The 24,712-nt window shown below is 43.2% G+C and overlaps 1 protein-coding gene across 1 annotated transcript in view; it reads left to right on the top strand.

Moving 5' to 3' along the window:
* The window catches only part of CSMD2 (CUB and Sushi multiple domains 2), a 305,852-nt gene that overhangs the window by 15,111 nt on the left and 266,029 nt on the right, over positions 1-24,712 (top strand). The window contains exon 2 of the mRNA XM_055800542.1: positions 13,703-13,919. Coding sequence (XP_055656517.1) covers positions 13,703-13,919 — 217 coding nt within the window. The remainder of the gene's footprint in view (positions 1-13,702; positions 13,920-24,712) is intronic.

Here is a 24,712-nt window from a genome sequence, read left to right as displayed (position 1 = left end):
GTTCATTTATTTTGGCAAACAGAATTGCAAGGGGGTCTAATGATTCTGTAGAAATACATCAAGGCCAGGTAAAAACACAACAGGGAGGAGGACTGTAAGCTGACCAAAAATGTTGGTATGAAAACAAATGGGTGTACACTGGGCACAAATTAACTTTAGCTTGGAAACTAGAATAACTTTAGAATCCTCAGACCAGTAAGGTTCTAACAAAAATCTTCCCGTGTGATGTACAGGAGTGAAAAGCTAACATATTTCAAAATAGGATTACATGGTGTGATTGCCAGTCCTGGAAGGAGACAGTATGTAATGAACAGGACTACTTTAGCTTCAGCTTCTTCTGTGTGTGTATATATATGTATGAACACACATGCGTATATATACTTTATAGTGCAATTTGTAGTCACTCGCTGTACCTCTGCATTTTTCAAACTGATGATTATAATAGTGAATGTGATTACAGAAAACAGACTCGAGAAACTTGAACCAGTGAAGAATGCTCAAAACTTTGTTTGCTGGAGACTTTGAGCACAGGCCCAGCTGTTGATCGGTGTGTTTAAAACTCAGTAAGCTTAGAAGTTGGACTTGTGAATGTTTGCCTTCAGTTGATGTTCTTGCTTCTTGCCCAACCTGTCTGAACCAGGCACACCATAACACTTGTCTGAATGTCTCATGTCTGGAAGCAGAGACCATACTTTCTTACTAAGTTTTTTGCACATCTTCTATTTCATTAATTCCCCTTTGGTGTGAAATTTTGAACTCTGCTGATATTAGTGATCACTATAGACATGGCTTTAAGTTTCTGCCAGAGAATTTCAGTATTCAAACATACTTAATGGACCCAGTCAATCTGTCAGGTACAGCATGAGGGCACATCCAGTGTGCCACCGATGGAATTCATGGTAAGCTCCAGCAGGAATTGTCCAGTGTCAATCAATGGCATGGCAAGGAAGCTGTTAACTGAAACTGAAGTGTTCAGCTGTGCTCTAAGGACAGGATTGTGGTTTTTTGCATCCTTTGATTATACCTTTACTCATATGTCTTGGTATTTTTGCAGCCTGTCTCTGAGGTATGCTAGCATCAGTACTGTGTTGAAAGGGGAGTAGCAGGACTGTGTGTTTGACTTATGCAGTAGCATTGGCCATGACAATATATACAGTGACTTCTGCGTTATCCCGGTCACTTGTAAGAAATGAGCCTGGGGTCTTGTCTCCGCACAGGTCTGTGGGGGATGGCGGGTGGTTTCAGAGGGTTGCATCCCTGATGACTGGGTAGCGGAGGACACCTCAAGGTGACTCACAAGCCAAGTGGGTATGGAACTGCTGATCAGCTGTTGATGTAGATGACTGGCCCGAGGAGCACAGGAGTTGTGTAGGCCCTTTTTACACCTATTTTGCCTGGCAGGGCATGGTAGCTGGGGGAGAAGAGGGCAGAGGCACTGTAGGTACGCTTTTGTTTCCATGTGCTGAATGGCAGTATTGCCTGGTGATGCTGGGAATCTCCCTCATCCTAGTGCAGAAACTTCTCCTTGTTTCAGCAGGTGTTACAAGGATGAAACATGTACTTTTAAGTGGATCTGGCTAATGTACTCTGGGATATTCTGGTTAAGATTTGTTGCGGGTAAGTGGTGAGCAGCCTGTCAGGCAAAGGGATAGACCCCCTTCCTATCTGAATGTTTCTATAAGTGCTTGTTCGTTTATCTGCTCTTTGTATTAATGACTCATCATGGCTCTAACCTTTATTCTGAGTTTTCAATTACTGCTGTTGAAGAAGCATCCTGTACTTCTAGTCCTGGAGGTGGCCTTAAATTGTGTCATCTGGATAAAATACTTGATTCCAAGCAGATGGATGAGAGCTTGTCTGTTCTGTGTCTAGTGCTGGAGAGAAGAGGCCACATCCTGTGTCCTGGAGATATGTGGGAACACCTGCAGCCTTGGCTTTGCTTAAAACGTTATTACTCATCACAGAGTCCTGTTGCTAAGATGCCCTAGGTCAAAATTCAGGTCCAAATTGTGTGTATTAGGCTCATCGCTGAGAGTAGGCACACCTTGCTTGCTTTGATCTGGGGATGTCGCTTCTTTTTCCTTGTCTCCTGCTGCCTCTTCCAGACCACTTTGCTTAGCTTCCTGCAATGCCCAGTATTCAGCAGAAAACCCAACCAGTTGGTGCTGCTGAATATCAAATGTTGTGAAGGCAGGGAAGGGAAATGAATTGTGACTTTTTGCAAAGCCATGCAGTAGAAAGCTTGTCTGCAATATTGCCAAACTCTATTAACTAGTTGTTTAGCACTCAAAGAAATTTTGATGTATATATTAAAATCAAAGGTTGTTTCTTTTCCCTCCACCTTCTTTTCGCGTTAAGGCTGCCCTGTGATGAAGCTACAGTTGAGCTGTTGCATGTGTGCCCTTGCCTAGCAACTGGCCTAGCAACGTCACAGCATCGCAGCAAACCCAGTGCCGGGGATGGAGCCGCTGGCTGTCAGGGAGCTGGTCAGAATGGTAATTTGTGATGAAAGATACTAGAGCCTCTTTTCATGAGGCTGGCAGAGCCTTGTTCTTAATTTCTTGACCTTCAGGCTTCCTTGAATACCTACAGAGAGCTTTCTGCCACTGCCCTGCAAAAATCAGATGAGCTAAATGTTGCCTGGTAGCTAAACCTTTATATCATGTGCAGTGCTTTGACACCTTTTTTTTTGTTAGTCTTGCAGCCAAGTCACATTGCCTTGCACTTGGGGTGGGGTAAAATATGTGCCTGTGAACAATTCCTGTAACACAGCCAAGGCACCGTAATTCCAACTGAATCTGGAGCTACCAAGTGTAACACCCTTCTGCAGTAACAGAGGGGCAAGGCTTAAAATGTGTACATCTGCCCTAGGAAATGAATCTGCTTCTCTTAGCAGCAGCTCTGGGGCAGAAGCCTGAGAGTATGCGTAAAGCAGCGTTTGTAGCTGCTTACTTTGTTTTTCAAGTGTTTAAAGCTCTTGTCTCTTTCTAGGGTGTTCAGCTTGGAGGCTTTTTACTTGATTGGGGTTTTCAAAATCTTAATGTGTGAGTTACTTTGGCCAAGGTTCCTTTAAAGCCCCAGTGAGATAAGTTGACAACAGCTTGTGAAGTGCAATGGAAGAATGAATGTCCTTCATTCTAATGCAAACACGGGACGTGAAATGAAGTACTGCTTGTCACTTTTGTCATAGGAGAGCTGTGCATGTAGTTAGAACAGGGTACAGCAAGGAACCCCAAGGTGAATTGGCTGGTTTGGCCTGCCCGGTGAAAGCTTACGGCAGTGGGCATTGGGCCCTGCAGCAGCTGTGTGAATCCTGAACGTGTCTGGATACATGTACTGGACAAGTGAAAGAGTCCGTCCCTTGCTGATGGCTCCGAGTGCATTGTTCGTGCAAGACTCATGCCTGCTACCTCACAAGGTTGTGTTTTCCTTGTCAGCAGTACAGCAATTCACTGGGGTTTTTATGCTCATCTGGGATGGGGTGGTCAGTTCACGCTGAAGAATGCTGATGGCAGGGACAGAAGAGTGAGTACCTTCTGTAACCAGGCTTGTTTCTGGTGTGGCTTTGGAGTCAGCAGGCATGTTCAGTGTAGTGCAGTAAAGCGTGTGAGATTCTTCTCCTCCTGGCATTGACAGTGCTGCTGTTTCCATGTGGCACAGTGCTCTGGAGAAGCCAGCTTGACTCCCGTTAGGATACAGCTGTGTTAGCACTGTGGTGTGTTCAGGCTGCAGGCAGGGATGATGTTTTGGATGATGCTGCTTCTGGACACCACTGCCGGGCTGAGACTTCCCTGCTGCTAGGAACGATTGTTCCACTGCAGGCTCGGCAGCTCTGTTGCAGCTCTGGATGTATGTCTTGCTGATATTGTCTGTTAAACTGATTCCCTGACGCTTCGGTTGCAGCAGCCTAGCACGAGTTACAGGCTAGGCTCTTTAGTCTGGCTCCACATATGCTCCAGATCCTCCCGTATTCCCTGTGAATGGTGATGTGTAAGACTTGTGTGGTAAGTGGAGCTCAGCAGCTGAACTTGGCATGTTTCCTGAGGTAAGTGCAGCTCCTTTTCCAGGTGCCTCTCTTTCAAATCCGAGGAAAAGTATGCCAGCTCCCCAAAGGGTTAGAGGGGAGCAGCGTGATGCTTCTGCAGAGAAAGCACAGCCTGGAGGGGTGAGGGGTGTGGGGTGTGAGGTGTTCCTGATTCCGTGTCCAGCACTAACTGCAAATGCCTCACCCAGCCTTCGGATTTACATGATATTTGCTGTATGGGATGGAGCGGGAAGAAACACAGGTCTTCAGTTTGCATGAGAAATCTTGTTCTTGAGTCCTCTAGTCGGGTTTCAAACAGGTAAAAGGAGCTGCTGATGGGGCAGATCTTCCCTGGTAACTATGCTGATAACGCTGAACTCAGCTTAAAGCAGGGTGAGCTGTAGTATGTTTGGCCTCGCTGACAAAAGTCCTATGCTTTGTTCATTAAAACGTTTAGGGGTTTCTTTCTTTCTATGTATCCCCCTTGCATCAACAAACTCTGCTTGCTTGACTAAACACAATCTCTGTAGGTCAGTAGAGCGTGGAAACAATCTTTTTTTTTTTTTTTGTTGCAGTCAGAACAGGCAGACCCCATTTCATGACTTTGTTCCATGCACGCATGTTCCAGGAGCCTTCTAGATGATGCAGTCAATGTGGTCTTTGTCACCATGTTTTCAAGGAAGATGGTAAAAACAGATTTAGCGAAAACATACTGATGCATTCTGTATTGTGGAGTAATTAGTAATTTTAAATTCCTGGTCAGTCTTGGCCAGGCAGAGTTTTCTTTGTTGTGCACGTTTGAAATGTTTACTACCATTGTATCGTTGTTACCCACTGGATGTTGGATCTGGTGGTGTCTGAAGTGGTTTGCCTGCCTGCCCCTCTCCAGCTAGCTGCCTGCCTGCCAATAAAATGCAGTATTTAAGATTGCTGCTGTAAATGGGAAAATGTATTCATTGATGTGTCTTGAACACGGACTTCTCGAATATTTACTCCAGTACTAATTATATTAAAAAGAATGTGTTACCAGGGATTTTCTAGATGCTTATTAAAATAACTCCAAAGTAATATTTTTAATATCTTCTATTAGTCCTTAAGCCCTCCTGCCTCCCCTCCTAACAGTAAAATAAAGGGAAACCATCTCCCTTTCTCCTCACTATGTGCAAGTCTTTACTTGCAAATGCTTGTCCCGTCTTCTAGCTTGCTTTGATTCTCTTTAGAAGGTTAGCTTTACAGATGGTGAAGTGGCCTATAAATCTCCAGGAGTGTTTGGGAAAGCCACCATGACACTGTAATGTCTCTGTGATAACCCAACAGGAGCGTGTGCTGGGGTATTCACTGCAGAACAGCTCGAGTTCTTACCAGCTACACAGCAGGTAGTGGGATTTGATTATTATTTTTTTTTTTTAATCTTCCCTTTGATACCAGTCATTTTATTCAAACAAAAAATGTGATGAGGGTCTTGAAGACTGAAGTACCTTCTGTTTCCAGGTCATTGCAGGGTAGGAGTGCAGCAGGCTGGCAGGAGACAGCCTGTGTCAGGTCAGCATGCCATGCTGCTCTCCCTCTGTTAAGAACAGAGGACTTGAGCCTCAAGGGAAAATCTGGCAGCTGCTATTATGACCAGTGTGCTCACTTAGGCAATTTCTAGCTCAACCAAACGAGGCATTGCTTGCCAGCAGCTGAAGTCTCTGGCCTCTCAGCATGTCAGGGGACTGCAGTGCAGCTGTAAGACAGGACATATGTGCAGTGTCATGTTCTTGTGATGCCGGGTTCTGTCCTGCAACGGCTTTTGATATTACCTGAAACTGGACGTTTCCTGTCCAGCATCTTCAAACTCCATTGACCCTGCTGTTGGATGTATGTGCCCTTTCAAGGCTCATTCACAAAATACAAAACTAAAGTATAACAAAGCAGAAAAGACCCTCTTCAGAGGAGAAGGGCGTAGAGGAGGGAATGTGCCAGTGGGAGTGACAGTTGGCATCCCGGCCGTATGGAGGAGGCAGTGTTCTGCTCGGGGCTGGGCTTAGCTGCAACACTCTGTCCCGTTTTTGACTTTATGCTTCAGGACAGGTAGGGAGAGTCCAGAACCTCGCTGGGGGTTCAGAAACACCATTGAACAGGGAAGCATTGAACAGGTTGGGTTCATTTGTTTTACAGTAGTGCTTTCTGAACATGTTTGGATCTGTTGCCCCCAACATTTCCAGTGTTAGGCGTCTTTATTTCTGTGTAGGCTGTTACTGTATTTCTAGAGAATTGAAAAGAATAGACGCAAGGTCATTTTCCTTTCTTGCCTTTCAGATGCCCGCAGGCATTATGTGCTGCAGGTTGATAAATCACTTGTCTCAGGAGGAGAGGGCTGGGGAGAATAAACTGTTCTTTGAGTCCAGTGTAGGTAGGAGAAAATGCCGTGGTCTAAAGTAATAACAGGATGAATCTGGGCCAGATGTTAAGAAAATGGAGAGCTATGATGCTTTTTGTACAGGTTCTTCCTAATCTGAAATGTTACATTTCCAACCTATCTTAGAAATGAACACGATCAGAGTAGTGTGGCAGCGTGTGAGGATGGTGCAATGAAAGCTGGAAGTTTCCAACTTCTCTCTTTGCAAGTCTTTGTACTTTTCAGCTGTAAGGTTGCTTGGTTGGAGCTTTTGCTGGGGAACTCCAAGGTCAGCAATGTGACTAGGAACCCCAAATATGTATAGGAAATTTGCATAATTTTCCAAGACAAATTTTTTGGTTGGGAGAGGAAGGGAGGGAACACGTGGGAAAAACTAAAAACGCTATTACAGCATCTTCACTCCACCATCCTCTTTTTTTTTTTTTTTTTTTTTTTTTGTTCCTCTCTCGCTGCTTGGGAAGCCCTTAAAATTGAATTGTTATGCTAACGTTGGAACAACGCCGAAGTATAACAGATCTCTGCAATAACAGCCTAAAAGCCCGGGTAGCGCTAAAATGGACAAAGTGATGACAGAGTGGGAGTGAAAGACTGTTGGAATGGAAGGGAAGTAATGTCTCTCTCCAGAGAACTGGAGGTGACTAAGTTGGTTTCAGGAATGATATGTTTGATTTGCAGTATCACAGTATTGTGCCATCCTGCTGAAAACTCACAGACTGCTTTTGATTTGAGGTGGATGTTATAATTCTTTCTGGACTTGGCAGTAATGGCATGAGCTGGATTCGGATAAAATGCATGTTCTTTGCCCTTGCATTCTTCAGTTTATCACTCCATGTGTTCAGAGAGAAAAGGCACTGGCTGAGATGTAAATCATCCCCTTGATGATGATCTCGGATCCACTGGCTTTTGATTAAAAGTTATAGTTAATGGAATGTCTCTGAATTATTTATTACCCAGAAGGCTTTGATATAAGACTGTAGGTTAAGTTAAAACTATGAAAAGGTGAATACTTAGGGAAACAAGGCCTAGATTTATGAAGCGTAAAGGTACTTTCCTTGTTTGTTCACTAAAATTGTGTGAGCAAGAGTGTCAAAGCTAGGCTATGGGTAAACCTTTTTTAGCAATTGTAATGATTTAGAAGACTACTATGTAAGAAAGCATAACTGGTTGCTGATAAACAATTCAAAACAGTAAACATTGGAGAAAGGAACACTTTTCCTACTTAGATGAGTTCTTAAAGATGAACTGTTCGATACAAGGGGTGCGATTTTAGTATGTTATTTTTGGGAAGAAGGTTGTGAGAAGACCTGTGTGAAGAAGCTGAAGGTTTCCCAACCCACTTTTGACACCCCCTGTTTGGAACAGGGATTGTGCCTTCATGTGAGGGGACTGTCCAGTGGGGACCTGGGGTGTTGGTCCTGTGCTGTGGCATATACCCAGTTGTGTGAGAAGCTGCACGAGTCTTGTGTGGTTTCACATGTATCATCCCGCAAAGAAAGCTGGGGCACTTCTGCCCTGAGTTTGGCTGGTTTTGCTGTCTCATCCCCAAGCTCTGCCCTGCTCGTCAGAGCCTCCAGATGTGCTCTCAGGGGACGCTGACAGCTGATGTCAGCATTTTGAGTGCCGGTTCGGAGTTGGAATAGAGTGTCTTGCTTTGAAGAACTTTACTGTCCAGAGTCCTTTACCTTCATTGCATAATGTAAATAAAGAAAAAAAAGAGAAGTTGGTGATGTATGGGCAGGATTTGCCCCTAGTGTTTTAGGTCAGGATGCAATGTGTTTGTGTGTCTGCAGGATGTGGATTTCATTTTTCTTGAGGAAAGATTTTTTTTTTTATGTTCATCTGTTTCATTGACTAGGCTAGAACAACACGAAATAGAAACATTTGTGCCTAAGTAATAATAACTAAAGAAAATGACAATACCAAAAACTACTGCATTAAGGAGAAGACAGTCATGTATCACCAATAGATGATACTGTTGAGAGCAAGTCAGTGTATATGATTTGATTTTCTTCCTTTTGAATTGTGCAGTGACCATACATCAGTTGGCTAAATTAGATTTCTTTTCTGCTGAGAAACAAAGTGCATCAACTTATATTTTAGGAAGCACTTCAGAAATAAATTCTGTTTCTCTCTCTAAAGTATTGCTTCCTTAGATATTAAAATGATGTAAATCAACATAGTTAAAATGCTCCCTTGATTTACACCACCATGGATCTGTCCTGGTAAGTGGAAGGAATTGCAGGTAGGTGGAAGGTGATGGGTGATGTTTTGTACCCATATCCTTCGCACTTGTAATGTCAGGCAATGCCTTTGTTTGTTTTAGCTTCTGACAACTTGGTGAAAATTTGTAGTGACAGAACTTGAATGCGAGTTTATCTGAGTCTGTAGAGCTGCTGAAATTCAATGTCAAGTGATGAAACTTAGACCCAGCCAGGGGCTTGAAGGGTACAGCAGCTGAGGCAGCTCGCTCCTGCATGGGAGTGTTGCTTATTTGAAGGAAATAGCAAAATGCTGTTGCTGGGAAGGTGCTTGAATGATTGAGTCTCCTCTTTTGTAAATGTAGCCTGGTTTGGTTTGATCCATGTGCGGTGGTCATCACGGCTGTCAGTCCTGAGACTTGGAAGACCTGAGAACCAGTTAATGCTGCCCACACTGTAGTTACTGAGGGATGAACTGGTTCTGCTTCGGAACTTGGCTAGCCATGTGGCGTTAGGCTAAAGCTGGACTGACTGCCGCAAGAATGGTCCCACACTCGTGTCTAAACAACTTGAGATACACAGTGTAAATAAGCCTCCTGCTAGCTTCTGTCTCCGGTCGTGTAGCTTGTACTGTCAAAAGAACTCTTGCTTTTTGAGTACTAGAACATTCTTCCCGCTCTCCTGGTGGCAGGAGGCTGATTGATACCCAGAATGAAGCCGGGGGGGGGTGGGGGCTGCAGCCTTCCCACTTAAGCAAGAGGCAGCTGGAGCTGTACGCCGCTGATGTTTATTTTTTGCTTAAGTGTCCAGTCATGTTAAGTTTTGTGGCATGTGGATTAACTGTATATTATAAAGTGCTGCAGGCAGCCCATATTTCTGTTAGAAATGCAGTTCTTCTATGAGCATATTGCAAAGTAAATATTTCATCTTTTTCCTTGTGCATATGAGCCAGAAGTGAAGCTGATTAGCCTGTTTACGTTGTTCAAGCAGTGTGTATTTCACAAAACAAGCGGCGTAGGTGGAAACTGGTAAAGCTGAGTTTTAAGCTCTGTCATTAAGGAAATGGTTGTGCCCCCTGGATGAAGACGTTTTTCTGCAGAGCCCCAAGTCCTCCACAAATGTGGGTTTCCTTGGGCTGTGGGGTTTTTTTTCCTTCACCTTAGACTGTGATCCCTTTGGAGAAAGGCTCTGTCCGCTGAACAGTGCCAAGTATGATAATGCCTTCATCCTTGTCTGGAAACTTGAAGTGCTACTGCAATAAAATTACAGTAATGCATTCATTAAAAAGATATACTCTCGTAATAAACCACTTTCCAGAATTGAAAATAGCAGGCTGCATTGGCAGGGTACGAGTTGGAATGAACTCCGTTCTCAGACCGGTCATCTCCATCATAAAATAGGACATGTGCCCACAAATGTGTATCCACTGATGAGTTTGATGTTGATGTTATACCTTCAGAAAGTGTAAGTCTGTGAATAATAGTAGTAGAAGCTGAAATATCTGCATAAACATTTACACTGCCCCACTGAGCCTTATGGTGAATGACATCTCATCCTGCAGCCTTGGGCGTTTTCTTCTCTCATTCACTGTTGTAGCTTGTGGATAGAGTGGCAAATTGAGAGGGGGAGATGCAGCCATTCTGGAAGGGTTGTAATTCCTCCCATGCCAGGGCTGCTGCTGATTAACCTACAGCGGGTGCCAAGGTGCTGGTCCCTGGGTACAGGGTCATTGCTGCCGTTCCTTGTGGTCACCCCAGTCTGAGCTGGGATAAAGGGCACGGCAGGTCACTGGTCTGTGGGGGAAGCTGCTGCATTCCTGTGACTTGAGGTAAGGTCTGTGGAGGTGCCTCGTGCCAGACTTCTGGGGGTTGGAGAGAATATGCCGGAAATTTTGGAAGAATGTTGTCTGCTGTCAAGTACGAATTCACCTGGAACTTGATAGCACAGACACCGGCAGGGACCTTTCATACCTTTCAACTTACTCATGCTCCTGGGTCAAAGGGGTAAAGAGAATTGTTTTTGCAAGTCTTCAGTGGAGAAACGGAATGTCTCCTTGTCATGCACTTCAGATTTTTAGATAAGGTTTTGTCAGTAAAGCCTGAACTTAACTACCTTAAACCTGAAAGCAAATTACAGTGTATGCGTAAATTCTCCTGGGCTTCCTGGATCTCTCTCCTGTGCCTGCTGACTTTTTCCAGCAGTGTCCAATGTAAATGAAGTTCCCTACTATTACAGTTGATGGAGAATATATTGCTTTCCAGTTTGTCAGCTTCTGGAAAACTAATTTTTGTTTGCAATAAGCAATTTTCTTTTAGCTGTGTCCACAGCACATCTTGGTCAAAATAATGAACATGCAAATATTTCAGTAGATGGATTTGATATGTCATAAAACTGTGTCCTATTTTCTATTCATTTTTTTCTTCAGCTAGGTTGTAAGGTTATGGGCGTTTTTCTGGCCTTTGATTGAGTCACTAATTATGCAAGGATGGCATGAATTTATATTGAACTTAAGCTTGTTGCCTTTCCTATGACCTTGGAAGTGTTTAGAATATGGTGTCTCTGACCTTGACTTTATTTTCTGAACTTCATGCAGCTTCAGTAGCTTTTATACCGTCAGGAAATGGAGAGATACAGCCTCTTTAATTTCCCAATTTCCTTAAATTGTTCTGATGACATTTACTTATGATTAAAATAAAAAATGTGCAGTAGAGACAGATTCAATATCCCCACATTGCCTATTGAGTGCCAGTCTGGTTGAAGAAAAGAGGATGTGATTGAATTTTAGAGAACTGAAGCTTATGGATCTTTGGCAGTCTCCAAGTTATTAAACCAAACTGGGCCTAATTTTACCACTCTGTGATAACGGTAATATTCCCAGCTCTGCGCAGCTTTCTGGCACCGAGCTAATACATCCTTTCAGTGAACCTTACAAATAAATGGAACTAAAGTGGAGGAGGGAGGTAGATTTCACTCTTGTATGTATTATGTATTGACAAAATGCACTGAGAGAGGCAGATGCCAGGTGCTGTAGAAATGCAAAGTACTTTACGCTGCCCTTGCTAACGAGTTATGTGCCTAGCTCCGTTTTGGTCCCTGGTGGGTTATGGGGCTGTCCTAACTCTCATTGGTATAATAAACGTGATACAGAAAGATTCCCTGGGTAGTAAATGTGATTGACCATTTTATATTCATAAAGCTGTGAACTTCGTCTTGCGGAGGGAAGTTCCACTAAGCATTTTTGCACCAAAGTAGGTCAATCTAATTATAATTGGCTGTAATGAGCACTACTCTGCAGTTCTTTACCTGTAGCTGGTTGGCACTCAGAAGTGCAAATGCCATTGCCGCCTTTGAAAAAAAAGCAATGAGAAATCAAAGAAGTAATTTCTAATCTAATTCATTTCAACTTGAAAGCCTCGGTTATCTGCATAAGCAGGGGCAAACAATCCAGCTTTGGTAAGAAAAGACAGAGCAAATGCAGGCAGCAGTGATCAGCAGCTCTGATGCTGGCTGTAGGATGAAGGTGAAAATCTGCTTTTGGTCTCGCCACAGCTGCCTTTGCAGACTGTCTGGAATTTAGCTTTGGTGTGGAGGAGTTATTCCATTAAAGCCAGTAGGAGTTACACTAGTTTGTTTGGAGTGAATTTCTCTGTGTCTCAAAAGACATTTGGATAAAGCAGCAGTGAGGAGAGAGGAAAACACTAAGGAGAATTTGTCATTTGGGCTGTTCCCAAAACATATTTATGTACCTGTTTCCCCAGAGAGAAGAAAATCTCATCTATCTAAAAATTGTACATCCTGGCAGTTAATCTTTATCTTTGGGATGGAGTGTTTGCAGGTACTGCCTTGGGGAAGGACAATTGATTTCGGGGAGGTGTGAGGTATTTAGCTGCTGGGTGCAGGAAAAGGTGGATCTCAAAGTTGTAGCTCTCCAGCACCTCCTTAGAAATACTGACTGGAAGACATTTGCCATGTCTTGCTTGCACAAGGAGCGGAAAACTTGTGGCAGTGGCCAAGAGAAAACAGAGCAGCCTGAGAAGGCTGGGTCTGGCCAGCAGGTTTTTTTTCTGCTATACCTGCATCAGGTCTAAGAGGAGCACGTGCGTTTCTGACGATGGCCGCTCTGGGCTGCAGTCCATGTTGCTTTGCAGTGGTGCAGTTGCCAGTTCGGGGTGTGCAGACGGGAACATGCCTCTTCCTTACGGCAGCCTGCACGGCAAGGCCCTGGAGAAAAACCATCGGCTCTTCTCCCTGCTAGGAGGTAGTTTCAGGTTGGTGAGCAATGCTTACCTGAGAGAATGTGGATGGGGGTGGCGGGGAAGAACTGCCATTCTAAGAAGTTGCAAACATACAGGGTTTCTCTTTGGTTTTTTATTCCAAATAACTATTCAGATACGGTTTGTTAAAGCCTTTGAACTGTCCTGCTTTTTCTGGAGTCAGGACAACTTTAACTTCTGATCTTTTGCCGTTCACTTTTCATGCAGTCTTGACCAGACGGGCTACTCGTTTGGTGACTCGGTTCCTCGCTGTGTATGGTGCCCATTACAGGTTTTGGCCTTCCAGGGTGAGGGGTGGTCTGTGTCCCTTGGCACAGCTGAGCCCTGAGCTTCTGTCTCTTACTCAAGTGTAACTAAGGGTAATGGAGATGGTCAGTTTTGGCATTGTTAGTGTTTTGTGGCCTCTGAACCCCTCATGCCTGAGGCACCCGGCATGGCCAGGCATTCTTGAAACGTGTTGAATCCCAAAATGCAGTGTGTGGTGAAGGCTTTACTGGACTTTGTTGTGGGCTGTGATGGGACGGGTGAGTAGGCATCATTTTTTCTGTTAGTCAGCAGCTGTGTAATCCAGCTGTTACAAGCCCATTACATTTACAGCTACAGGGAGCAGTGCCCAAGAGATGAGTATCTGAGGTCCAAGTTCCTGCGGGGAGGACTTCAGATTTTTGCCTTTATCTGTTCCCTGGGATCACAAACTGAGAAGAAATTCAGTGGAAAGAATCGTGTATGATCTGTTTTGATGGTGAAGATATGAAATGTTTCTCCTACAACGTTTGATTTGTACTTTTGTCTTTTCTCTTGACAGCGCAGAACTGCAGTCATGTTTTGCAGGGCCCCAACGGGACAATACAGAGTCCAGGGTTTCCGTATGGATATCCAAATTATGCAAACTGCACATGGACAATCACTGCCGAGGAGCAGAACAGGATACAACTTGTTTTCCAGTCCTTTGCATTAGAGGAAGATTTTGATGTGTTATCTATCTACGATGGACTGCCTCAGCAGGGGAATCTGAGAACAAGGTACGTTGTTTGTAACAGTGATGTTTATAAACATGTTCCCATTTCTGCCACTGGGATTAAATCTAGGTTGGATGTTTATGCTGCAATAGACTGGGACTGCTTCTTCATGAGCAGTTCTTATACTTGCTTTGCTTTCTTATCTCTGATAAGGTCTGAAATGTTTCTCTGAACGCCTGACAGTAGTGATTTATCAAGAGTCATTCTAGACATCCAGAGAAGTTAGTTAGAAAATGAAGCAAGAGGAAAGCAGAGCTAACTTGCGGAGGACCTTCCCTCAATCCAAAAGAGATTCTCGGAGCGGGAGGATGGATAATGGGTTTCAGTCTATAGCTCTGCCGTTGGATAATTCCCTAACTTGGTCTGTTCACCAGCTGGACAGGGGTGATATTCTCTCACGTCTGACTAAGCTGTTGGATCTTTAGGGGTAAGTAGTTATCGAATAACATGGTTTGGTATGAAGATTTTCCATGGATTCCAGTCTCTGGGACTTTCAGGTACCATCCTGGCATTAACAAAAAGCTAAATGAGAGGCTGACTTTGAAAAAAAAAAAAAAATGTATTCCTGTGGTAGCAAGTGTTACATGACACGTCAGACCTCTGCATTTGAAGGAGTCATGATCTTGGACCACCAGATCAGAGGCATAGATGAAATCAGCTGGGTGACTTGACGTGACTGCTGTTCAATGTAGTGTCCGATTGCAGCTGAAGTCTGACAGTAATATATTACAAAACGTAATGGAAACAGTGGCAGCATCCAGTGTGAGAATTCCTAGTAAGAATGCTGTGGTCATGAACAGTCCTGGAAATTAATTTTACTTCAGACCACTTCAGGACAGATCCTTTAACCTTAGTGTCTTGTCTAACCCAACCAGAAAAGAAACACTGGTAAAAATTAGCTCTTCATATAGATGATTTCAGTTATGCAAATGAATCATATCTTCATCTTGTAACTCTGCTTGAGAATCATCTTAATTATGGGACCTCATAATTTAATCAGAAGGTAGCATAGTGCTTTGCTTTGGGTATTATGTGAAGGCTGCCTACGTCTGGTATAAAATTCTGCTCAGGAAACTGTACGCTGAGTAGTCAGTGCTCCTATTGCCCTGAGAAGTCCCCTGGCAAATTGCTTCACTCATCAGTGGTGCCAGAGATTTCCTTTTGCCTCTAGATGTCAGTGGGAGGTTCTGCTGAAGAAGCAAAATATGTGAATGAAATGAATTCAGAATTAGGGTCGTGGTGGAGTAAATTAGTAAGATGCTGATCACAGGTTGCATCCAAGTATTGCTCTGAGCTACCTGTAAGCACGATACGATTATAGATAGAAGTGGCAGAAAGGGCATCTTCCTGCGGTTGACCGGTACAACAAAACTCTGAGATACATCTTCAGTACTGTCCTGATAGTTTGTAGCCCTGCACTGGTGGAAGGTGAGGAGACAAATAAGGTCCTTCCTCTGCATTGCTGGTGAACTTCATGTGCAGCTGGGGTAGGTGAGTGTTAAGTTGTGGGATGAAACTCTAATGAGGAGCTAAGGTGCTCAGGAAATGGGGTCTATCTAGTACAATACAGGAAAGTGAAATAGGTGTGTGGGGGGAAAGGTATTGAGGAGGCTTCCTAGAGGTCTGAAAGCACTTAGGACTTGCAAGAGCCCATATCTCACTTAATTTTGTATGATGGACGCTTGCATTCTTCCCCTGGTGTTTCTAGGTTAGCGACTTCAACACCTGGAGCTTGCTCCTCTGTGCTGTTTGGTGTCTCGCTTTGATCAGCTTATATGTTTTTGTACATCAATCTTGCCTCGTTAAACTCTGTAGCTGTTGCCCAACATTTGGTTTTTCTTTTTTCTTCTTTCTCCCTTTTCTTTTTTTCCTGTGGCTATCAATTTTCTTTTTTTCTCAGACTGCTTTCCAAATGTACTCAATTCATCATCGAAATGCAGCACTCTAAGATGGATGACCATGCGTCATTCATCAAAGCTCATGCTACCAGGAGGCGGGCCAAAATAAGCTGTAAGCAAGTGTAAAAGAAGGAAAAAAACCAACTAAACATGCTTCTGTAGAGAAGGTAGCTGTTTTGTTTGGTGTCTTCAAGGCTGACCAACAAAAAGGTTAATGAAGAGGAATTGTATCTCTGCTTCTCCCATTCTCGAGCTTGTGTTGTTGAGCATCACTGATGTCTTTCAGCAGGTCATGCCTGCTTGCCTGGGAGAAGAGAATGATCTTGCTGTTGATAATTGCTTGTGCTGAGGGGTGGAGAATGGTTAGCTGTCTCAGCACGCTGCTGTTCCGTTTAATGGAATGTATTCCTGAGAGCCTCCCTGGCCTGATGTGTCACAGTGTCATCTCTCTGTGTTTCTAGGAAGGGGTTAATAATTGTGTTCATTGTGTGCTGACAAACACCCTGTTGTCTTGCAATTTAATGTGGTGTGAAAGTTCCCTAATAGAATAAGAGCAGACTTAATCCAATGAGACATTTGCTAATAAACTGCTTTACTATATATTAGGGAATTTGCGTTGCGCGTTTGTGATGAGTATGTGAATATTAAACGCGTTTCTGTGTCTTAATTTAGACATCCAGGGCTGTTGTCATCTTTCAGTTCCATGACTTTGCTTTGTTTGCTAAAATCAGAGCTTGTTTCTGAGTCCTTGCTCCTTCAGCTTCTCTCAAATAACTCGTTTTTCCCCGACGCTGCACGCTGCCTTTCAGCAGGGACCACTTAAGAGAATCTTCTTCGAAACCTGAGAACAGTGACGGCTGCGGGTCTGGCTGTCCCTTGGCTTGAGTAGGCGAGCTGTGTATTTTCATGAGTTCAGATGAGATTTGTAACTTCCCTTCGGTGCCTGTCTCTGGCTTTCCCTTCTCTTAAGTGGTGTTTGTGCTCATTCCACCAGACCAAACTCTCCCAAGTGCTCATCCTTCAAGTTCCTAACTATTCTGTACTGCCAGTGGGATCAGAGGGGATGCATGTGGAGACCTGATCTGAAAACTGCAGCTACTCAAGAATAGTCTTTTTGCAAATTCCCATTGTGCTTTGCTGATTGTGTCATTGTGAAGAGGATGCTCCAATCAGGTTGGTTTCCTGATTGGTTTCCCACTGTGCTGGGCTTAGAAGCTCAGCAGAGACCTGACTAAAATTTGAATATTTGGAGTTATTTATGGATCTAAGATTGCTATGGGATTTGGGAGACTCTCTGCACCTTTTTGTGTCAGACTGTTATGTGACATAACCAGACAGTAGTTAACAAGAAAGCCACATGATATCTTCAAGCTTTTTCATCTGCTGCTGATAATTTGCAGGATGCTTTTAATGTGAGAATCTTAGATTAGTTGCTAATTTACTTATTTGAAGTTTCAGGCTTGCACTCAGATCCCGGTCATTTCTTATCTAATATATCTGGTCATTTCATACCAAATTCTGTTTTCCTGAAGGGTGCCATTGAATTAACAATCAAAATAGGACTGGTGGATTTAGAAAATCAGGCTCCAAAAACTACTTTGGAAAGCCCAAGGGCCAGAATATGTAATCTTTTTTTATCAGGAGAGATTGCTTGCTTGCACACATGCTGAACAACGCTGGGGTAACGTCTGTGATCTTACAACCGTGGGCTTTCCTTCCTGTGTGATGTGGGTAAGCAACTGCCCTGTCCTCTGGTCTACCTTCCCTGTTCAAAGGAAATGTTTCAATGATACTGAATTTATTTGGCGAAGAAAACGTTCGTTTGAGCCAGTGTATTAAGAAAAAGCCTTCATTATCCCCAGAACTATAGCAGTGCGGTCTGCACTTTCACAGAAGTTACTAGGAGGTGTATATTTACAAAGCTGTGAGGAACTGCCCCATTCTGATCCCGAGGAAGTGTTGAAAGGTTCGAGATGTCTGCAAATCGCTACTGCGATAGCTTCATACCTAAAGCAAAGCAAAGATCTATACTGCCTTTAGCTCACTGTCAATAACTTGTTTTCTAGCTCATGTCTCCATGTTATGCACAGTGTCTTCTGTTAAAGTTGCTGTTCTTATTAGAGATACTCATCCTTCTTCCCTGACGAATGACCAAAGAGTTCAGAGGAGGATTGCCGTCGATACGCTGTGTATGCAGTTAGAAGCCATGCCATCTCTTTGGCCATATTTAATTGACTGAAAGATTAAGTATTTTGTTTGAACTTCAAATTACGTGATACTAGTGATAAGAGTTGAATTATCTACTGGGGTGACCTATTTACAGATACAACAGGAACACCTGTATGTTGCCTCTTTCTCCTTGATAACCTTTTAATTACTTTTTGAAGAATTGGACTGGGTGACTTGTACTTAATTACCGATCAAGAGAACAAAGCTTTTGATCTTAAAAACAATGGAAGGGGAGGAGGAGATAAAGGGAACAGGGAAGGGGAGAGTTCTCCCCCTATGTGCCATATGTTCTTGCTTGCAGAATTGCAAACCTGCGTTAAAATAACATTCTGGAGCTCTGGCTTCACAGGTACTGGTTTTGCTGGGTTCAGTACTGTTAAAGAAGTTCCTGGAGAAATAGCATTTGCCGTCTGGGCATACGCAGAATTTACATTAGGATTTTGCGTTGTCACCTTTGGTCCTGTGGCATATTCCTTTGTAGCTACCTCATGTCTCCAAGGTGACTACAGTTCTTTTTACGAAGGATAAAGATAAATAAAATGGAGGGCCGGCTAAATCCTTTTGTCATCTTTAGTGAACTTCAGAATCCTACCTCCCTTTTCCATTTAGCAGAATCTTTTGTCACTTCACATTAACTCCACAGGGACAAAACACAACAAAAAAACCACCTGAATTTGTGTTCTCTGCTTTGTAGAATAAAATACACTTTTTTTTTTTTTCTTCCTGATAAGATACTTGTTTGAGCCGCTCCAGCAGCATTAGGGCTTTTTGCCAGTGGCCCTGTCCCTTTGTTCTGACTAAGTGCTAAGTATTTAAACTTTTTGTGAGATAATTGATGGGACTGGGTCTGAAAATCCAGGAAAGTTGTAGGAGTTAATGCAACTGCATCTAGGGCTGTTTGGTTTTGAGAGGCTGTATTCAACTTTCCCATACTTACTAGGAGCGTGTGCATCAGGATGAGTGAGAGAAGCTGATGATTGAGTTGGGGTGGGAGCTTTTTTTCTGCTACTGTGCTGAATCCAGTCAGCTTAGGAGGCCTGACTCTGATCTTTTGGCAGGTGGAGACGTAAGGTGATGGAATAGCTTTGGTCCTGATTTAAGGGTTAAAATAGCTGCTCTCTCCCAACATTTCATGTCCTGTGCAAACACAACTTGTCTGCGCCAAGGCCTGCTGCTGCGTTGTGTCCTGTACCAGTATCTGGTGGAATAGGCTCTTGCTGAAAATTAGAACCTTTTATTCATGAATAAAATGAATAAAATATTAATTGGGGAAGTAGTTTCCTGGCTGGCCGTGTCTCTACATTCAGTCTGAACTACAGAATTGCTTCCAGGTATGGCTCTCTGCTGCTGCGGTTGGTACAGGGGTTGTCTGTTCCCGGGCCTTAAGGTGTTGCTGTTACTCAAATAAAACCAATTTTGAAAACAAAGTATTGTTTTCCCTTCTGAACTGCTGATTAACCATGTTTCCAGGTAAAATCCAGTAGCAAGCCCTCGACAGTGACTCTTGCTGCATATTAAGGTATGCTAATTGTATTAAGAGTAGAAAGATTTTCTGTAATTGGACAACATCTAATAGATTTTAATTAAGACTCTGCACTGGAACGGCCTGCTTTTGATAGATCTGTGAGCACTGAATGTCATCAGTAGTCGAGGCGGGGTTTAAACAGGTGAACTCAAGTAGCGTGTGGAAGTTCTGGGGAGGCTCAGAGTGTCCTTGGTCTTCCATGCCCCACTTCATGCGACTGGTGGAGGCCTCCTGCTCCTCTGCTGGTGAGCTGTGGGGGGAGGGAAGAGGAGCTGCCCATGAAGTGCCCACCTGTAGGACATTGCTGGTGTGTCTGCTGGCTGCTGGAGCCCCATGTGCAGCGTGCTGAGACAGCAGACTGGAGTTTTACTGGGCTCCACTGTTAACCTCTTGTAGCATTACGTGTTACACTCCCCTCCTCAGCTTTTCCTCTTGCAGTTTATCCGCACTTTTAGGGCTTTGCTTTTAATTATACGAAGTAATTGCTGAAGCCCAGGATCATCCGTTCTTCCCTAGATCCCTCTAGGCGATGGGTTTACTTCAGGTGGACTTCCAACAGTGGTGCCAAGCCTGTTAGACAGCAGTAGGGGGTTGTGGAGTCTGAACATGATCTGATGTACAATCACCGTAGACCCCACGGTCCTCACTTCTACAGCGTTCCAGATAAACTGCATCTGCATGGTGAGATCTTTAATAGCTTTTGTGGGGTTGCTCCTTTTCCTTATCAAAGATGGGTAATGATAAAGACGGTAGCTGCTGGTGCTCTCCTAATAACTGTTCTATACAGAGAAAGTTTTACCATCTTTTTATGTGTGTATGTATGCGGTGTTTAAAGCAATACGGTCACAGGCGTTTTTAGCCATCTTGAGTTGTTTATTTTAGACAGAGCTGCTTTTATTCTTTTAGCAGGAGTGGCAATTTACAAAAGCAGTGGGTGAGCTTTTAGGGTCAGGCCGAGTGAGATTAGATTTTTTTTTTTTTTTGTTTAGCAGTGGAGGGAGAGAAATTGAACTAACCCGTGGCCCTTGCATGGTGCTTCTCATTTCTAGCTTACAGTGCTTCGAGAAGGGACAGGTCTGCTGTATCGCTGTCGAAGGGAGGAAGCAGCACAGGGAAGTTCAGCGAGTTGCCCTAAGCGGCGCAGTGAGTTATTAGCTGTTAGCTGCTAGTTATTGAACTTGGGTTGCCTGACTGCTGTGTTACTGCAGAACTGCATGACAAGGTAACTCTAGTCCGATGCCGCTTGCGTAAGAAGCTGTACAAAAAAACCTCTGGACTTTATTAGTACAGAATCAGGTCTTCAAAAATGATTGTGCTTTGGTCAATAGATATTGACATCAGTTAGCATAAAGTTGGCCACTTTTTTTCACTGATAATGAGTGTCAGCCTCCCATGAAGAGGATGCTGCGAGCAGTGCGGCAAAGCGATGGATGTGCAGAGGTGGTGGTACCAGCGGCACTGGGCAGAGCACAGAGTGTATGCTGGTGGCCCCTCACAAGAGAAGTCTTAGTCCAGTTTTGACCCCAGGAGCTGCTTGGCTCAGTGGCACTGGGCAAATTATTTACTTTGGTTTTCCCATCTGTAAAATGACAGAATGTTTTATTTTTGCATTTCCATTTGTAAATTTGTAAATTTGCTTTACATTTGTAAAGCTCAAAAGCTCCTAGTTGGAGGGTCCGTGTGCCATATTGGGGGAAGAGAATTGAAGCACAAAACCAAGTTCACAGCCATGCCTTTGAATCCATTTTCCCGAAGGGAGGAAAAATGTATGCGCTTTCATGTTCTATTGAATGTAGTAAATCTTTAGGTCGAGAAGTTTTTGTAACTATAAAGTCTGACCTTGAGAGTTTCTCAGGCAAAGCACCTGTTTAGACAGTGTATATTTCTCTTTTATCAAAATTAATGAAAGTCTACAGGAGATGATACAATCTTACTAGATCGTTGAAGATACAATGAAATTGTGGATTGCTATTACTTGCAGTCTCAAATAGAAAATTGACAAATCCTCGGTGCCGGTGGACTCTAATTCATTATGCTCCTGTTGGGCGGCGGAGGGTGGCCTGGCTCCTTCTAGACTATTCAGAATAGGATTTTGGTGTGCTGCAAGAGCAACTGCTGACATCTGGTCTTTTTTCTTAATAAAGAATATAATTGTCTGTTTGTGAGTTTGTAGTTGTTTGGAAAATTTAAGTCTGCTGCTGTCCAAAGATGCAGTAATAGCCCTTGCATTTTTAGAGATGTTTATAATATTTAGCGTTACAGCTGATTAGAGCTGCTATAATAAAATAAAAAGTTTTGGAGGGAGAAATATTTTCATTAGAACTGTTTAGTAACTTTTGTCACTGATCCGTTTGTAAATTGAAGGGCGAAATGCTGTTGTTCTAGTGGTTTTATATAATATTTTTTGTAAGCTATTGAAATCGGGTCCTTTTGCTATGCAGGTGTGTGGCAAGACATCCTCACGCTGAAGTTGTTCCCCGTTGATGTACGTGTGGCAGGGGAGGAGTATGGAAACAGAATGAAGTGCCTAGCTCCAGTGCAAGCAGTAGCGCTGATGCTGCTGGCTTTGAAACCAGTGCTTTTCACCTCTAGTGCATTGTGTGTTACTGAGCTCTCCTGCTAAACATCAGCAGACAGCAATACTTTTATCCTGGTTCTGCTCAATATTCAGCGTTCACACAAGGTGCAAGTGAATGGACGATTACATATGACATGAATCAATATTACAGTCTTCTTGGATAAATCTTCATTGGCAGGAACACTGGTATTTGATTCATTTTGTCATACAACATACCCAAAAATAAAGTTTTGTATTAACCTGTATTTTGACAACCCTGGCTATGGGAGGACAACTTGGATTGTTTCTTTGTTCCATTTGGGTGCTTCTTTTTAACTCTTAGCTTTATAGAAAGTAAGCTTCTACTGTTTCCTTCTCACCTGTTGCCATTAAGTTTTGTTTTATTATGTGTTATTATAAATTAAACTCTTAAGGAATGAGCATTGGCATACCTGTGTTATGTTTGGAAGTGAGACTTGAGCTTCTATGGAAATCACCGAGATGGATCACAGCCCGGGACTTGCCTCATGCTGCAGCTTAATGCTCACTTGGGGGAAGTAAAGATTCTCTTAAGTCTGGTGACTAAAGTCTAGTTCAAATCCGGGTTTTGTATGCATAAAGAATGAAAGGGGTGCACAGATGAGGCCTGGATTCACTCTGCATGTCAGCTTTGGCTCTGTACATTTGTATAGATTTTAGCTTCTTGAGGTTTAGATAGAGAAAACAGGAGGAACAGTAAAAGCACATATACTAAGGAAGTCGTAACTGAAGTTTTTGCTTGCTTGTGTCGCCTATTACAGTACTGGAAAGTAACGGGAGCTTCTATCTTCAGTTCTGTGGTACTGGTTTGCCATAAATCTACTGCTTGGTGCTTTTCAGCTGGGAATCTCCATGTGCTCTGATGGAGGGAAGACCAGTGGGTGGTCAGAAATGTATACGGCAGGGACTGGGGTGCAGAAGGAGCCTGGGGTTCGGAGGATTGCCTAAAGCTTTTCGGCAGGCTAGTGGCATACCTGGGGGTGTAGCCATGCAGTTGACTCCCAGTTTCAAAAGCTGCCTCCTGGGTGAACAAGCTCGAATGAGTTAGAAGGTGGCATTTCTGTTGGGAATGCTTCTGGCCTGAGAACTCTTGCATTTACTCTGCCTTTCTTGCATTTAAAGCGGTTTTGAACGCTCATGTCTATCGAAATGTAAAGTTCTTTAGGCGGCAGGACACTTTTGCTCAGCATGCAGCAGGAGAGTTAATGTCACTAAAGGTCTGGTGTGAATTTTGGGGTATTTGCAATGCCTGTGGTATGGCGATACTTTCTTGCTGTTCACCAGTCGCACTGTGTTTAGCACTAAGCCTTGTGTGATTTACAGGGGGGTTCAAGAACTTATTTTTCCCATTTACTAGATTTCACGCCCCTGATTTCTTTTTTTTTTTCTTTTTAAGAAACCCAGAAATAACCTAAAACTGCCAAGTTTTGAATTGACACTACTGAGCTTTCCTTGGTTTATATCCAAACTTGTCTTTGTTTACTCAGAATATCAGCTCAGATTTGCCAAGAGGTTAATGAAATTTGGTGAACTTTTCTGTGAATTTGTGTTTTTCTTTTTTGGTTTTTAATAATGCAACTAAGAATATAGATGCTAAGGTTCGTCAGATATCTGCTTGCATCTCACTGATACCTGAGAAAGTACAGGAAAAATGAGCATGGAAGGGACATGATAAAAATAATAAATCTTAATTCCATGGTCTTCCTACTCTATTGCACTGTATGGAAAATTAAATTTATTGAAATTTGATGCTTAGCACCTGTTCCCAGCTTGAGCCATGAAGGCCTCATATATTTTAGACCTCTTTGCTGGCTTTAGGCTCTATAAATAACATTTTTCTAGTAGGAATAGACCCAAACCCCATTTTAAACTAGCAAAGAAATCCATCCAGGCTGGAATTTATGAGCCCGGTGACTGTCCCTGGAGACTGTGTTAGTTAATGAAGCCTTTGTGGGTGTCAGGTAAGCAAAGGACTCTTGTGCCTTGATGAATTATACCTGGCTTGGGGGAGGGGGGGAGAAAGTGCAGTTGATTCCTAAGCCATGCTGGCACGGGGGGCTGCGTTGCGTGAGGTTAGACTGAGAACTGTTTGCAAAGTGTTGGATTGATTTCCTGAAAAAAAAAAGATAAAAATGTGTAGGTGTCGTATATGTCATCGTGAGCAAGTTTAAGGGGCAGAGGCAGCTTTTGTTTCCCTAATGCATGTTACCGTCTTGGTAAGAAAAATATATAGTAATACATGTCAGAGCCAATGGATTATATTATTTCAGAAGCAACTTAATTATCAAACAGCTGGGCAGAGGGGAGGGTTGGAAGGTAATGTGGGATAAAATGGGACATGTGGCGTTGGTTGACAGTGGAGTAGCTTGGTGAAATATGAACAGAGAATATACAAGGAGTTACTGCTGCTTGCAGCATGCCTCTGAAGATAATTGTTCAGGATCTGTTCGTAGCTTGACTTAAAAATAAAAACAGCTTGGTTTTGAGCATATATCATTCCAACAAGTTGAGTAAATCCAAATGTGAACTGATACAGTTTTTCTTACAT

The sequence above is a fragment of the Falco peregrinus genome, chromosome 3 (genome assembly GCF_023634155.1).
Source record: "Falco peregrinus isolate bFalPer1 chromosome 3, bFalPer1.pri, whole genome shotgun sequence".
NCBI lineage: Eukaryota > Metazoa > Chordata > Aves > Falconiformes > Falconidae > Falco > Falco peregrinus.
Note: the sequence above shows the minus strand (reverse complement) of the source record. Positions and strands in the feature narration are given on the sequence as shown.